Below are 15,542 nucleotides of genomic sequence, written 5' to 3'. Positions count from 1 at the left end.
GGGGTGTTTCTCTGCTAAGGGCACAGGACTACTTCACCGCATCAATGGGAGAATGGATGGGGCCATGTACCGTACAATTCTGAGTGACAACCTCCTTCCCTCCGCCAGGGCCTTAAAAATGGGTCGTGGCTGGGTCTTCCAGCACGACAATGACCCAAAACATACAGCCAAGGCAACAAAGGAGTGGCTCAGGAAGAAGCACATTAGGGTCATGGAGTGGCCTAGCCAGTCACCAGACCTTAATCCCATTGAAAACTTATGGAGGGAGCTGAAGCTGCGAGTTGCCAAGCGACAGCCCAGAACTCTTAATGATTTAGAGATGATCTGCAAAGAGGAGTGGACCAAAATTCCTCCTGACATGTGTGCAAACATCATCAACTACAGAAGACGTCTGACCGCTGTGCTTGCCAACAAGGGTTTTGCCACCAAGTATTAGGTCTTGTTTGCCAGAGGGATTAAATACTTATTTCCCTCTGCAGAATGCAAATAAATTCATATACTTTCCACAATGTGATTTTCCGGATTTAATTTGTGATGTGCTATCTCTCACTGTTACCAATAACCTACCCTTCAATTATGGGCTGCTCATGTCTTTGTCAGTGGGCAAACTTACAAAATCAGCAAGGGATCAAATACTTATTTCCACCACTGTATATTGTAGGTACTACAAGGATGTTCATTATTAAGATAATTATTTTCTTTGGGTGCAAGATATCCCATCTCTGCTGCACAAGTGATGATTTCTGTAATTTCTCCTTTAAGAGGTTCTGTTGGATCTTCTAACGGTAGTCATACCTATCGGGAAATTGGGTAGGATTTGGGGAAGAGAGAGGGGGTAGCATTAATAAGAATAAGTGGGCTAGGAAGAAATTTTGGCTCCAAGAGCAGATGTGCCCCAAGTACATTTACAACAACAACAACAACAACAACCATTTCTAAAGCGCTACTAGGGTTACGCAGCGCTGTACAATTCAAACATAGAAGGACAGTCCCTGCTCAAAGAGCTTACAATCTAAAAGACAAGAGAACAATCTAAAGACAAGTGAACAATCTAGAGGACGAGTGAACAGTTAATCTGATAGGGTGGATAGATTGGGGTATTTTATATTTCTCGAGCGGTTAGGCGCCGAAGGCAGCATTGAAGAGGTGAGTTTTAAGCAGAGATTTGAAGATGGGTAGGGAGAGGGCATGGTGTATGGGTAAAGGAAGATTGTTCCAGGCATAGGGTGAGGCAAGGCAGAATGAGCGCAGCCTGGAGTTGGCAGTGGTGGAGAAGGGTACTGAGAGAAGGGCTTTGACATTTAGTTAGCTGGTGCAAATTCAGCAACCAGGTGGAGCCCCATTTAAGATGACCATGATAAACGTTAAAGGTCTTAGTTCAGGGGGTAAACGGCAAAAGGTTAGAACTAGATATTGTTTTTGTACAGTTGATATATTTAAATATAAAGTCCATGAACATCTTCAAAGCCAACCCCTATGTATTACTTGCAACAAATGTTTTGGAACCCAAAAAGGGGGAGTGAGGATATTAGTAATGGGACAACACACCCTTAAATAAAAGATTATTACAGACCCTATAGCAAAAGTTATTAGATGGGACAGGGTTTGTGTTAGTGAGCACATATCTCCAAATGTAAACCAAGGACACTTTTCTGATGAAGCACAAGACCAATTTCTAGGAGTTGAGTCTCATCCCTTGATTCTTCTTTTTTTTTGGGGTGGGGGGGTGGGGGGGTGGGGAAGAGACTTCAGTGTTAGATCCAACACTGAACAATTCAAAAGGAGTGGCAATGAGATCTAAGCACCACAGAAGGCTATTTAAGTGCCTTATACAGACACTAGCCCTCTCATTCTATAATCTTGTGTGCACATTTTCACATTTAGCATGAAAAATTGCACACACAGGTTACAGAATACAGCCAGTTACAAATGTAAGTTAATTGTCAAATCTGTCAGTAATTGGTACGCACAAATTGCCAATAATTGTAGTTAACTGGCGCTAATTTTCAGTTACACATAACTATACTTTGTCACTATTCTAGAAACTCAGCATGGACAATCTACAGCATGTAACTTTAAGAGGGTGTAGAAGTGGGAGGGGCATGGACAATCTACAGCATGTAACTTTAAGAGGGTGTAGAAGTGGGAGGGGCATGGACAATCTACAGCATGTAACTTTAAGAGGGTGTAGAAGTGGGAGGGGCATGGACAATCTACAGCATGTAACTTTAAGAGGGTGTAGAAGTGGGAGGGGCATGGAAAATCTACAGCATGTAATTTTAAGAGGGTGTAGAAGTGGGAGGGGCATGGAAAATCTACAGCATGTAATTTTAAGAGGGTGTAGAAGTGGGAGGGGCATTGCCCAGCACTGTTAGTTATGTGCACAACTGCAACATTCAGTAGTGGTCATTGCAGCATCCTAGCATTTACATTTTGGCAACCTTTTCAGAATTACCTCCTATATGTAGTAGATGTTTGGAGGGTGCAGCACTGGAGAAAATGAGACTACACATTTTACTGCTATCCAAGTGCATCTCTTAGTAGAATTGATGTGATTCTAAATGATTGAACATTAGTTCTAACAGTGATAGAAGCAGCGATAGAGCCGATTATATGGTCTGATCGTACTCCAGAGCAGATGCAGCTTACACTGGAACAGGCTGTTAAGAGTCTGCAGCTCTGGACACTCAATGAATCATTATTAGAAACTGAGGAAGGTATTAAACAGTATTTCACGCTGAATGATAATGGGAAGCTATCCAAAGGGACATTATGGGATGGAATGAAAGCAAAGGCAAAAAAGGAGGTAAAAAATCCTCACGACACCGTGAAGATGAAACAAAAAAGTGAGGAGAATGGATGAGGATACCAACTGTTTTATATTTATTCACTTAAAAAATTCACTTAAAAAATTACATGTGCATAAACAGTGACCCGACACGGCCGTGTTTCGGCACAATGGCCTGCTTCAGGGGTCTTTATAACCTTGAATGATGTAGTTTAGAATGTTTGTTCCAAGGGAAATAACAGGAAACAAATCTCTCTGGTCTCCTCTCTTCAAAAATAATATATATGAGATATATATATTTTTTTAAAAACGAGCATCTAAATACTCCTCTCCTAAGAGTTATCGGCAAATTGTGAAAAAGCCGTGTCGGGTCGCTGTTTATGCACATGTAATTTTTTAAGTGAATTTTTTAAGTGAATAAATATAAAACAGTTGGTATCCTCATCCATTCTCCTCACTTTTTTGTTTCATCTTCATGGAATGAAAGCAGCAATTTGGGGGAAATTTCTCTCTATAACAAAACTGAGAACGATCAAGAAGGATGAACTTAGAGATAGAATTCAAAAGCTAGAAATATAACCCCCCAACCGCCCCAATATTCAGCCTGCAGCAGTCAGCAATTTTTAAGGTAGGATTGAAGCCCCCTTGGCATCATTGTAACATCAGAGACTTAAGTTCTTTGATTGCCTGCTCTACTACTGTTCCAAAAGGACAACTGGCATGATTGAAACTGGAAATGGTGGTAATATCTCTAACAACTGAGCTTGTGTCTTCATCCTTTGTGCAATCTACTTTAATATTACGAGAATCATGCCAAAGGCTTGGGCTTGTCTCAATGTCTCAGGAAACATAAGGCTTGCAGGGCTGGTTTGTGGCACCCTGAACCAAATTTTGCAACGGTGCCGCCCTCTCCCTCACTGTGCCTTCCTCCGCACTGGCCCCCATCTGCACATGATCCAGTATCTTCGATTCACGCCCTCCTCCCTCAACTAGTATCTTTCCCTCTACTCCCTCACTGTGCCTTCCTCCGCACTGGCCCCCATCTGCACATGATCCAGTATCTTCGATTCACGCCCTCCTCCCTCTACTAGTACCTTTCCCTCTACTCCCTCACTGTGCCTTCCTCCGCACTGGCCCCCATCTGCACATGATCCAGTATCTTCGATTCACGCCCTCCTCCCTCTACTAGTATCTTTCCCTCTACTCCCTCACACACACCTGCGATTCCCTTCCCTACTCCCTAGCTATCTTTACACTCTAGAGGGTGCCAGCATGATTTGGGTTTCTGCCAGATACTTGTGACCTGGCTTGGCCACTGTTGGAAACAGGATACTGGGCTAGATGGACCACTGGTCTGACCCAGTATGGTTCCTCTTATGTTCTTATGGACAGATTCAGCTTCAGTAGTTGGGAGAACAAGGGCAGTGCCAGGCAGACTTCTACAATCTGTTCCCCGATTGTGGCTGGAGAAATATTGATGGGATGGAATGGGCTTCGATGGCAGCTTCAGTAGTAGGAGAATAAGGCTAGTTCCAGGCAGACTTCTACGGTCTGTGCCCAGAAAATGGCAGCAATGATTTAAAGGCCAGTGGACAATATACGACCTCTTTCGGTTTGTGATGGTCCTTAAAAGAATCTATGAGCACATAAAAATATTTCACTATTATAAGCACAGAGTGAAACTTAATGTAGCGTTTGCTATTAATGTTGTAATATATGGGAACTGTATTTTTGTGGTTGTACCTGAAAAGCTGGCATGCGCTATGTTCCATTGCTGCAGATCGGTCCTTACCTGATGTTTCAGGACAGGTTCCATGCATGAGGCCAAACATATTTCCACAGGCTTTGCTAACAGCAGCCATCTTGGCCAGGACAGGTAAGTTATGGATGACAAAGGACACTTCATTCCTCTGCTGCTTGGCTAGATTCTGTGCATGTCCCAGGATCCCGAACCCTGTAATATCTGTAGCCGCATGTGCATTGAATGTGTGCATGAGGCCAGCAGCTGAAACAAAAGAAGAAACAAGGCCAAGCTTTAAGTAAATGACATGGTACAGAACTTGCATTTCTGTCCTCCCTGTTCAGATCACACTTTACAGAGATGAAGTCCTATATGCGAGCATCAGGAAAAGTAAATAGTCAGAAGAAACATTCTGCCTTAGTAGAGATTATATATTCATGTCAGTGATCTAATAATAAGCTAGTTCTGACAAGCATCAGAATAACTGTGAAAGTTCTGATATCTCTTCTATCCATGAGACTTTATGAACAGAATTCTGTTCAAACATGATGAAGACAACAGACAGGTGAGAAGTGTCTGTGCTGAAAGAAAGGATGACTTTTTAAATTGCCAATTTAGAACTTGAGAATATGGGCTGCCATTATTTTTAAGGAGCAGTATCATGGACCAGCACAAGATGACCAGTTTTGAATCCAAGGAACCCTGTGGCAGAAATGACAACTCCTAGTGCAGCAAATATCAGCCATTGCCCACTGGTGACAACACTTACTGACAGGACCTAAGAGGCACACGTGTACCAAGTTCCAGAGGGATTCATGTTCTGTTGTTTATGGCCAAACACTAGTTGTATTAGGGAAGGCAATTTTCCCCAGCTATCTCTAAATAAAGGTTCAATGCTACTGCTGCCCAAAACCCAACCCAAAATCAAACTCGTGCTCGGTTTTGGTTCCTATATGCATTACAATTTAGCTGAGAAATGAGAAGGCAACCAGTGTGCTTTGGGTTTCCTCTTCCTTCCAAACTTCTAAAAAAAGAAAAAAAAAAACTCCCTAAACTTTTGCCTCAAGTCATAGACAAGATGCACTGACCCTCTAAAGGACGTTGGGAATTTATAATCAGGTGTCTGATTACATATGAGGAGCAAGTATGCAGAAAGTACACTACCTAACGTGAATTAAACATTAACTCTTCCTTCCCACCTGTCCTGTTCAGTCTGGCCATGTTCATCATTGCCTCCTGATACGCTAATTCCACATCTTCCTGGGTTACCACCAGCTTGATTTTATTCCATTTTTCAGGCTGTGAGAATACAAAGCAGGTGCAGGAGTTATTATGGATGCATTTTTAAACACAATCACATTTTAATTAGCAACACATAAGGAAGTAGTTGCTAAATTTCAATATATATATATTTTTTTACATTTTGAGAAGTCTATTAGAAAAAAAATAACACGGACCATATATAATACTAAGAGAAAACAAAACAATGGTACAGCAATGCAAAATACAGTAAATACAGCAAAAAGGCCCAAACATGAGGACTAAATCTACTACTACTAAACATTTCTAGAGCGCTACTAGGGTTACGCAGCGCTGTACAGTTTAACAAAGAAGGACAGTCCCTGCTCAAAGGAGCTTACAATGTAAAGGACGAAATGTCAAGTTGGGGCAGTCAAGATTTCCTGAATAGAGGTATGGTGGTTAGGTGCTGAAGGCGACATTGAAGAGGTGGGCTTTGAGCAAGGATTTGAAGATGGGCAGGGAGGGGGCTTGGCGGATGGGCTCAGGGAGTGCATTCCAGGCATGGGGTGAGGCGAGGCAGAATGGGCGGGAATACCATCTCCCCCCCCCCCCCCCACCTGCTAGCAGAAGAACCATAATAGGTGGTTAGGTCCAAGACAAAGCTCAAAATGAACAGTTCCTCAGGAAGGATTCCCAAATAGCCTCCCATTTGGCAAGGGTATGATGTCAAGTCGCCAGGAGACGTTCCCCCTCACAGATATACAAGAGTGTAGTAACTCACTTCATCAATGAAGGAACTGTAGATACATCACACACATTGCGCAAAGCACAAATAGAGCCTGGGAGCAAGTGAGACCCAGCAGCTTCTTAGGAAACAAATATCACTGGGAACCACGGACTGGAGCGGTCCAACCAGCCCTACAAGCGGTGCTGAACAGTTCTCCAGTAAGCCTTGGCCTTAGAGCAGGACCACCACAGATGGCCCTTGGTACCAAGTTCATCACAACCCCTCCTGCACAGAGGAGAGGGACCCGAGAACATGTGCTGAAGACGGACAGGCATAAGGTACCATCTGTACATAACTAACTGCATTTTCCTTAAAGGGAACCAAAACAAACTTTCAATAAAGCTTTTTTCATGATGACTTTATTCAGTCATCATCCTTAACAGATAGCTCCAATTCCTGCTGCAAATTATGACAGTGTAAAAGGTAGGTATGGGGAAGGGACCGTTGGTATTTATACAAACAGGGTATCAGACTGCTGGTACTCCGTTAATCCTCGCAAAGTTCCTCCAAAAAGGAGTCCTCATGCACCACCCAACCCCAAGTGGAAGCCTGGGACAAAATAATGACGCAACTGTATAGGCATAAATCTCATGAGGCAAAACCCAGTATTACTCAACTAATGAGGAGAAAGAAAGCAAGTCTTCCTCATCAAACAGTTGGCTCCAGGTAGCTAACCCTATAGAAGCCCAACAAGAAAAAGTGCCTGGGAACAGACCCGGAGGAAAAAGTGGATTAAAATAGATTGGGGTAAGGCACAACAAAACTAAGTCATGCTTAGAAAATAGCCTGTCCCAGTAATAAAAAAGTAGTGGAAATAGAGGGGCAAACACCACCCCGACAAAGGCGATGTTTACGAGGAAGCCACATTAAATGCCACAACAAACGGAGACCCACCAAGTCCTGCTCCAAATGAATCCAAAGTTTATGTGGTTGTAACTGGAACCACTCAAGAGCCATTGACGCCTGGGCCACCCTGTTGTACCAAAAAACCATTAGGGACCCTTAGGCCCCCCTTTTTATGATCTCTATAGAGAAACGACTGAGGAAGAGAGAGATATTTACCCGTCAGGAGTTCCTTGATAACCTTTTTAACCTCATCTGGGGTAATGAGATGCTTTAAACCCATCCGCTGCTCATCAGTTAACTTAGGAAGATCATGGGTAGAGAGATATGTCTCAATATCAGCAGGACTAACAGTGGGGTCTGTAGTATAGAGGGTCTGATAGTATTCCTGAAAATGCTGACAGATCAAAGAGAATTTAACCAAAAACTGACCCTTCCCATCTCCCACCTAGTGATGGCATAATCTGCCCAGAGCTTACACAATTTACAGGTGGTTTATTACTATGTTCATAGTGACATTGTTTATGTTTCAAGATGATGAATTGGAGTTGCTCAAAATAAAGACTATCCAACTGCAGCTTAGCGCCTTGCAACTCGCGCAAGACAGAAAGTGACCCCGTGGCCTTATGGCTCTCCTCTAAATGGCTGATAGTAGAAAGGCAGCTAGCCAATTGAGCTAGTTGAATACAATGCCCAGGGAGAGTCCCGAGTGTAAATCAGTTTCCAGGTAGTTCTGAAACAACGATCTGTAACCAGTGAGGATCTGGTCTTTCAACAGGCAGGTGTTGAGTCCAGCTCTAAACTTTTGTCTTCCTCAAGAAAATAGCCCAAACCGGGGTATGGTCAGAAATAGTACTATTTCCAAGTCCAGAAGCACCACCCACATCCAGTAGCAAAGTATCCAAAAACAGGTAATCTAGACAACAAGAGTAAGACCCTTGAGTGTGCAAGAAGGTATAACCCCAAACCATTGGATGAGAAAGACTGGCCCAACACTAAACTTAAAAACAAGTAACGGGGCCTCAGGGTCCCGTTTAATTTTAGCAATCTGTACTTGAACAGACAAGTGCATCAAAATAGCCATCCCATGCTTCTTAGAAGCTTCCACTGCAGAGGCACAAAAAATATGAGGATACTGAGAATGAGACAGGAACTTTCATGGTCACACTTAAAAATGTTTTTCCTGTAGAAACACCACATGAGGTTTGAAGTGAAGCAGTTCTTTAAACAACCTTTGTCACTTCTGAGGCAAATTCAAGCTTTTAACATTATAGGTTAACACTTTCAAATCAGCACACATGGGAATCAGACACAGCAATAGCAATAAACATGAAAAACTCCAGACCCCAAGCAAACAACTAAACACATCCCAGCAAGATTGTATAGCCTCCCCCCCACAACTACCTCCATACAGACACCCAACACCCACGCGTCATTATAGTCAAGGTGTGGGACCTGGCGGCCCACTGCTGCAGATGCTCTCTGGCAGCAAAGGTAGCAAAACAGGCAATGATGTCCAGGGTTGCCCCAGAGAACAATGGGCCTGCTCCAAAGACACAGCCACACCGTCACTGTTGGGGGCCCAAAAGTTGAGAGCAGAGAGCATGGATGGGTAGAAGTGAATCGATTTTTCACTCTTTCAAAAACTACAAAGACCAGGGGACAATCAATGAAATTACATGGAAATATTTCCTCCAATTTGTTTTAAAAGTATTTTTTTCACTCAAAGAATAGTTAAATGAACTTGTTGCAGGAGGATGTGGTAACAGCTGTTAGTGTATCTGGGTTTAAAAAAGGTTTGGACAAGTTCCTGGAGGAAAAATTCATAGTCTCATATCAAGATAGACATGGGGGAAGTCACTGCTTGCTCTGGGATTGGTAGCATAGAATGTTGCTACTAACTGGGTTTCTGCTAGGTACTTGCGACCTGGACTGGCCACTGTTGGACGCAGGATACTGGGCTAGAAGGACCATTGGTCTGACCCAGTATGGCTATTCTTATGTTCTTGTCCTAAGTTCTTAGCCTGTAAGTAAGGCTGCCACTGGTGCTGCAGGACTGAAGACTTCAGAACAGGTAAACGTGAGACACAGCCGCGGGCAGGGCTGGAAGTGAGGGGAAAGATGCCGGACCGTGTGGGGAGGGAGAGGAAGGGATCAAAGGGAGAGGCGTAGCATGGGGGGGGGGGGATCTTGGGCTCCCTCCTAGGTGCTTAGAGATGCTAAATGGGGAGTACTGCCTTAGAATCCAGAAAATCTGGACTAACCTGATCCCTGAGCAGTCTGGATTTTTCAACCTGTACTGTAATTGAAAAGGTAATAGAGGCTGGTGGTAGACACCACTAAAATCAGCAAAGCTTCAATAGCCTTTCCAACCCCACCAGACATCTTTTCCACCAATCTGATTTCCACATGACTTAATTTTGGCTTCTGCAATATGCCTTCAACCCTAAGCACACTCCATTACAATCACAGTTTTTGAAGCATTGCCCTTTTTATTGCTAATGATTTGGATTTACAGCTCTACCACCACATACTTACAATATCTAACCACTGGTGGACAGCTACGGCTACTTGTGTTCCCAGGGGTTTAGTTAGCACAAGTACATCGCCTGGCACTGCGTTGTCTGGCCTGGACACAAAGAGAACAAAAATGAAACTGAAAAGTCATATACAGACAGACAGGAAAATCAAAGTGCACATAGCTCCTACAGAACAAGGAGCATCAGTAGGACAATGTCTTCTCACTCCTCCTGAAAGGGCCAGGCATGATCCCTGACAAGCAGAAAATTTCCCTACAGTTCCTCATCAATTGGGATTTTTGGATTACCACTGTAGTCCTCAAATGAGAAGGATAATAGAAAAACTGGGAAAAAATATCAGTAGACACAGGAAGCCCCACTTGTGTTTAAACCAATGAAAGAAAGCAAGTTCAGCAGCTCAGTCAAGCACTAGGCACTTTCAAGCAGAACGCTCCCAGATCGGCTTGGAGCGAAGCAGTAGCCAGGAAAGCCACGTTTCAAATCCCATTAACTTTTCTTGTGACCTTGGGCAATCCACATAACTCTCCACTGCCTCTAGAACAAAGTTAGGGCCTGATATCCAAAAAAAGGCTGAGCTCCTAAATATACTGTAGGCTCATAAAGTTATCCCATATTTTCATTCAAGCATAGCAGCCTTTCTGCTGAAAAGTCACCTAAATTTAGAAGCTTGAAAATTATGGGGTAAATATTCAGCTGGCAGCAGTGAGCTTTTCTTTTTTTTTTTAGCTGCCGACAGCGTTACACATTGATAATCAAATGCCAGCCCCACGTCCAGTCACCTGCACTGAATATCTGGGCCTGTGCAACTGGCTATCACTTATCCATTTAAGCATGATAGTCAGCTCTTAACCACGTAAGTTAAACCAGACAAAGATAGGACTGTGTTTTATGCCGTCCTATTCGTCCAGTTAACTTAAGCAGTTAAGTGTTGAATATTGTCACTTCACTGCGTAAGTACCGACTCTGCCCTAGACCAGAAACAAAAAATCACCAGCTATGTGTTTCACAGTTACTGCTGATATTTAGTGGCACTGTCTGGCTAAGTGCTGCTGAATATCAGTGGCTAGTCTCACAGAAACAAATTTAAATCACTTTGAATATCGACCCCTACTCTCCTAAATTTAGCCTTGCCATTCGTTTTGCTAAATTTATAAACCTAATGTACTGTAGGTGCATAGGGCTAGTATTAAGTTCCTAATTTTGTTTTACTCCTCCCCTAAATGCATACATTTTTTTGTGCACATGAATTTTTAAAACTGGAGCATCAATTTAGACACTCAGCCCTAGTAAATTTTCTCAGATGCCAATTCAGGAGCCTAACTCTGAAATGAATGAGCATAAACTGAATGGAATAAATTGCCACAAGCTTTGAGAATGAACAGCTCACTTAAGAGTTCAAAAGGCAGCTGAAGGCGTAAGTATTTCATCGAGTATTTGTTGTAAATATTGGAGTCACTGGAGCAGTTATGTGTCAGTAGGGATCATAACAAAGTACAAGTAAGCAGCCTGGAACATATTGTTGGGATTAGAGAAATGTTATAACTTAATCATTGGGGAATGATGAGATTCTGGTACTACTTGCTGCTGGAAATGAATTTTATAAATCACTACTACTACTACTTAACATTTCTAGAGCGCTACTAGGGTTACGCAGCGCTGTACAATTTAACAAAGAGAGACAGTCCCTGCTCAAAGAGCTTACAATCTAATAAAGAGTGAGACAAATATAGGACAATCAAGCCATTGTGACATCACTGATGAGGTTGGCTCTTAGGCATTGGTGGAATGAGGCATTATGACATCACAATCTCAGCTCTGGTTAAATCACTGCTATATGTAATACTACTACTACTACTTAACATTTCTAGAGCGCTACTAGGGTTACGCAGCGCTGTACAGTTTAACAAAAAGGACAATCCCTGCTCAAAGAGCTTACAATCTAATAGACAATCAGAATAAGAACCTGGTACTGACAGGTACTGGAATCTGGAAAGGAACTGCTGATCAACTGGGGTACTAGCTTAATGTATATGTAGTGGGTTGCTGAGACTGTATAGCAAAGAGGCAAGTAGGATAATGGGACTATACAACTGTGTACGGCTGCCTTAAATGGATGATGCTGGTAATTGTCTGATGTCTGAATGTTTTATTGTAAACTGTCTAGAAATGTGGATGGGCAATAAACACTGTTAAAGTAAATTAAATAAATCCTTTGAATACCAGCCTCTTTAGATTATAAGTATTTTTTTTTGGGGGGGGGGCAGGGAAATATCTACTAAAGCTGAATATAACTCGGCTTGCAGTACTACAGAGATGGCGTGAACTGAAATCCCAAATCCTTTTCCTTACCCCATTGGCAAGGGCTTGGGATACTGTACAGACAGCCTTCTTGCCCTTTGGCTGGGGGAGAGGAGACATTATGAACAATGAGGGCAACACCTAGTGACCAGATACAGAGCCCATGACACAGCGTTCAGGAAGGTGCTCTGGCACATGGTTCCTGGTCTCAGGAGAACTGCTGCATTGACCACACTAGCAATAGTGGGAAAGAGGGCACATGAAAATAGGGAAAAGAAGGCTCATAGCACCAAGACTCCAGCACTGGTCTTGCGTAAGTCGGAAGAAAAAGGAAGAAGCAGGCCAAGATTTATCACTACACCAAACCTTTTAGAATGAGGTTTCTAAATTATTAGGTCTGAGCCTTTTACTATGTAAAGCACTCCAGTCCAACGCAGAAAACAGTCTTGTAGTGCTGCCTCTGTAGTATACCTAGCCTGAAGCGCAGCTGTTTTGCCTTTAGCAAGAGCTCTGGACGGCTTACTGAAGCCCAGAGAGGAAATTATGTCAAGAGCTGGCAAAAGCCAGATAGGTTTGAATGTTCTAAAAGACAGCAAATGTCTGGGGATAATTACAGAAGGATTTAATTGCAAGATACAGCCAAAGAATCACAGTGGTGGATCACCATCCTGGAGTTGTGTCCCCAAGCGTGGCTGTCACTGTTGAGGGTTTTCTTCACTGGTGGAATTTTGTCTATTTAAGAGAAAAGCAAGTGGGCAGATTAGGAAAGTAAGGCAGGATTTTTCTGTCGGAGGCCAGGTTAGCCTATCCTTATATTCTTCTCCATTTGCTGGGAATACCTGCTGACTTACACTACTGAACTGAAGAGTGAACTATAAAGTACGGATTGTAGCTGAGAAAAACAAGAACTCTGGACAGTGCTTTTATATCACACCTCAAGTCTGGGGAAGGGAGTGAAATTAAGATTGTACTCCAAGGATTGCTGGCTTACAGTAATCCTATTAGCAAGGTTGTTCAGACTAAGCTGGTCGAGATATAGGCACCTTTTTCAGACTGAAAGCTCTCGGGGAAGGGAGATATTATTATACCTTAATATTATCACCACTGTACAGCTCTGGACATGTATTATCAGGGTTAAATAATTTTTTTAGCTCCTCCAGCTTTTACCATGAGCTTCCCTTCCTACAAAGGCAGAGCTCTAGGCTTCTCAGACAGAAGTTAAGCTGATAGGAAAAACTGACCTGGTTTAAAATGGATTCTTAAACTTTCCTGCCCAGCGCGGCACAGCAAACTAAAAAAACAAAAAACAAGACCTAGCTGTGTTATTAAGAGAGAGACATTTTTCACAGTCACCATGTATAATTTGGGTGCTTTCTCCCCCCAAATGGGAAAACAGACAGTTTTCATTCCCAAGGGGGAAAAAAATTATTATAAATTTTGTGAGTCGTTTTGGTTTTCTTTAAGAAAGATGTGAAATAAATATTTTTAAATAATATTTTTCTATGTTTTGTAATCCACCCTGAACGCTTTGTTGAATGAAAGGGCAGACTAGACGCGTTTTAAATTAAATAAAGTAATTCGTTTCAAGCATTTATATACAGTCTCTCCAAACCATATGCAAGCCTGTCCAACAACAGTGGGCTTGGTACTCAACTGCACTCATGGGCTGTTGCCCAGAACCTACTGCCAGCGCCACAGCCGATTAGCGCTGAACTAGCACTGGGGTTATCTGCACAGAATGTTCAGAGGGTTCTAGCACAGGAAACAAAGTGCGTGCCAAAGATTAACGCAAATAGTATTTAACTGTAGTCAAATAGACGTTAATGAGGTCATTTCCTATTCCCTCCCCATTACTCAGAGAAAAAAAAAAATGTCACCCTTACCCCTGGAAATCTAACGCCAGCTCAGAGCTGGAATTGGGGTATTTGAAGAGAGAATTTCCCAGGATTTTCTCCTTAAAATTTGCCAGTTTTGATTGAATTTGGAACCGGAAGGAAGCCCCTGCAAGCCTCTAAGCGCTAGGAGTGAGAAACATGTGTGTGAGCCCGAGCAAAGCCAAAAACAAAAGCACACATTAGTGCCTGTTTTTTGCTCTTAAAATATAAGCCTTCCAGTGAAAAACAAAATGCGAAAGGCTAATATTTAAAGGCACTGAGGAACAGCACCGATGTATGCTTCACTTCCAGGTTTGCTTGTGCATGCACACAAGGGCCACACTTTTATCATGAAACTCTTGTGCACATGCACCAGGCACGATCCTCCCCCTTACTTTCAGTGTCACAGCATGCATATTATTTGTATACAATTAGTGTTGAGCATTGGGGAGCAATTTTTCTGCACTGTTCCTGCACTATTCTCAGGCGCTGTTCGCTATAGCGCCAGAGTTCTGAGCGTCGCCCTGTCAGAGAAGAAGGTTGAAGCGTATTCCAGCTGCTTCGGGTCAGGAAAGAAAGGACACTTGCAGCACAAGACTGAACCAGTAAAATCCACTTTAGAGAAGACATTGAACAAGTTTGACTTTGATGGTCACTCAAAGGAAAAATTAACAAGCTAGAGGATAAATACACAGATTACATTTCTATAGAGCCACCTTTCTTGCAATTTAATGGGGACTGGAGACAGAAACTCGACAATCTAGACTTTCCATGAGTGTTACATTTGCAAACAACACAGATACTCACATTCCTCGAGTCAAATATCACTCAGTAAATTTATTGGAGGGGGGGGGGGAGGGTGTGTGTGTGTGTGTATTCCATGCTACCAATCCCAGGGTAAGCAGTGGCTTCCCCTTGTCCATGGACATTTCCTCCAGGAACTTGTCCAAACCTTTTCTAAAGCCAGATATGCTAATTGCTGTTACCACATCCTCTGGCAAAGAGTTCCAGACCTTAACTATTCGTTGAGTGAACAAATATTTCCTTTTTGTTTTAAAAATACTTTCATGTATCTTCAATGAGTGTCCCCTAGTCTTTGTATGTTTTGAAAGAGAAAAACAAATATCGATTCACTTCTACTCATTTCTACACCACTCAGGATTTTGTAGATCTCAATCAAATCTCCCTCTTTTCCAAGCTGAAGAGCCCTAACCTCTTTAGCCTTTCCTCATATGAGAGATGTTCCATCCTCTATCATTTTGGTCGCTCTTTTTTGAACCTTTTCTAATTCCGTTATATATTTTGTGAGATACAGTGATTAGAACTGAATGCAATACTCAAGGTGAAGTAACACCATGGAGTGATGAAGAAGAATTATATTTATTGGTCTTATTTACCATCCTTTTCCTAATAATTCCTAGCATCCCGT

General features: G+C 42.5%; 1 protein-coding gene across 1 annotated transcript in view; it reads right to left on the bottom strand.

The window, feature by feature from the left end:
- Positions 1 to 15,542, bottom strand: part of LOC115478399 (selenide, water dikinase 1-like) — a 39,617-nt gene that overhangs the window by 9,598 nt on the left and 14,477 nt on the right. The window contains exons 4-6 of the mRNA XM_030215699.1: positions 9,940 to 10,030; positions 5,729 to 5,828; positions 4,581 to 4,793 (exon numbers count right to left, since the gene is read on the bottom strand). Coding sequence (XP_030071559.1) covers positions 4,581 to 4,793; positions 5,729 to 5,828; positions 9,940 to 10,030 — 404 coding nt within the window. The remainder of the gene's footprint in view (positions 1 to 4,580; positions 4,794 to 5,728; positions 5,829 to 9,939; positions 10,031 to 15,542) is intronic.

Source organism: Microcaecilia unicolor, chromosome 10, assembly GCF_901765095.1.
Source record: "Microcaecilia unicolor chromosome 10, aMicUni1.1, whole genome shotgun sequence".
In the NCBI taxonomy this organism is placed as follows: Eukaryota; Metazoa; Chordata; class Amphibia; order Gymnophiona; family Siphonopidae; genus Microcaecilia; species Microcaecilia unicolor.
The sequence above is the reverse complement of the archived record's forward strand: the minus strand, read 5'-3'. Positions and strand labels throughout refer to the sequence as shown.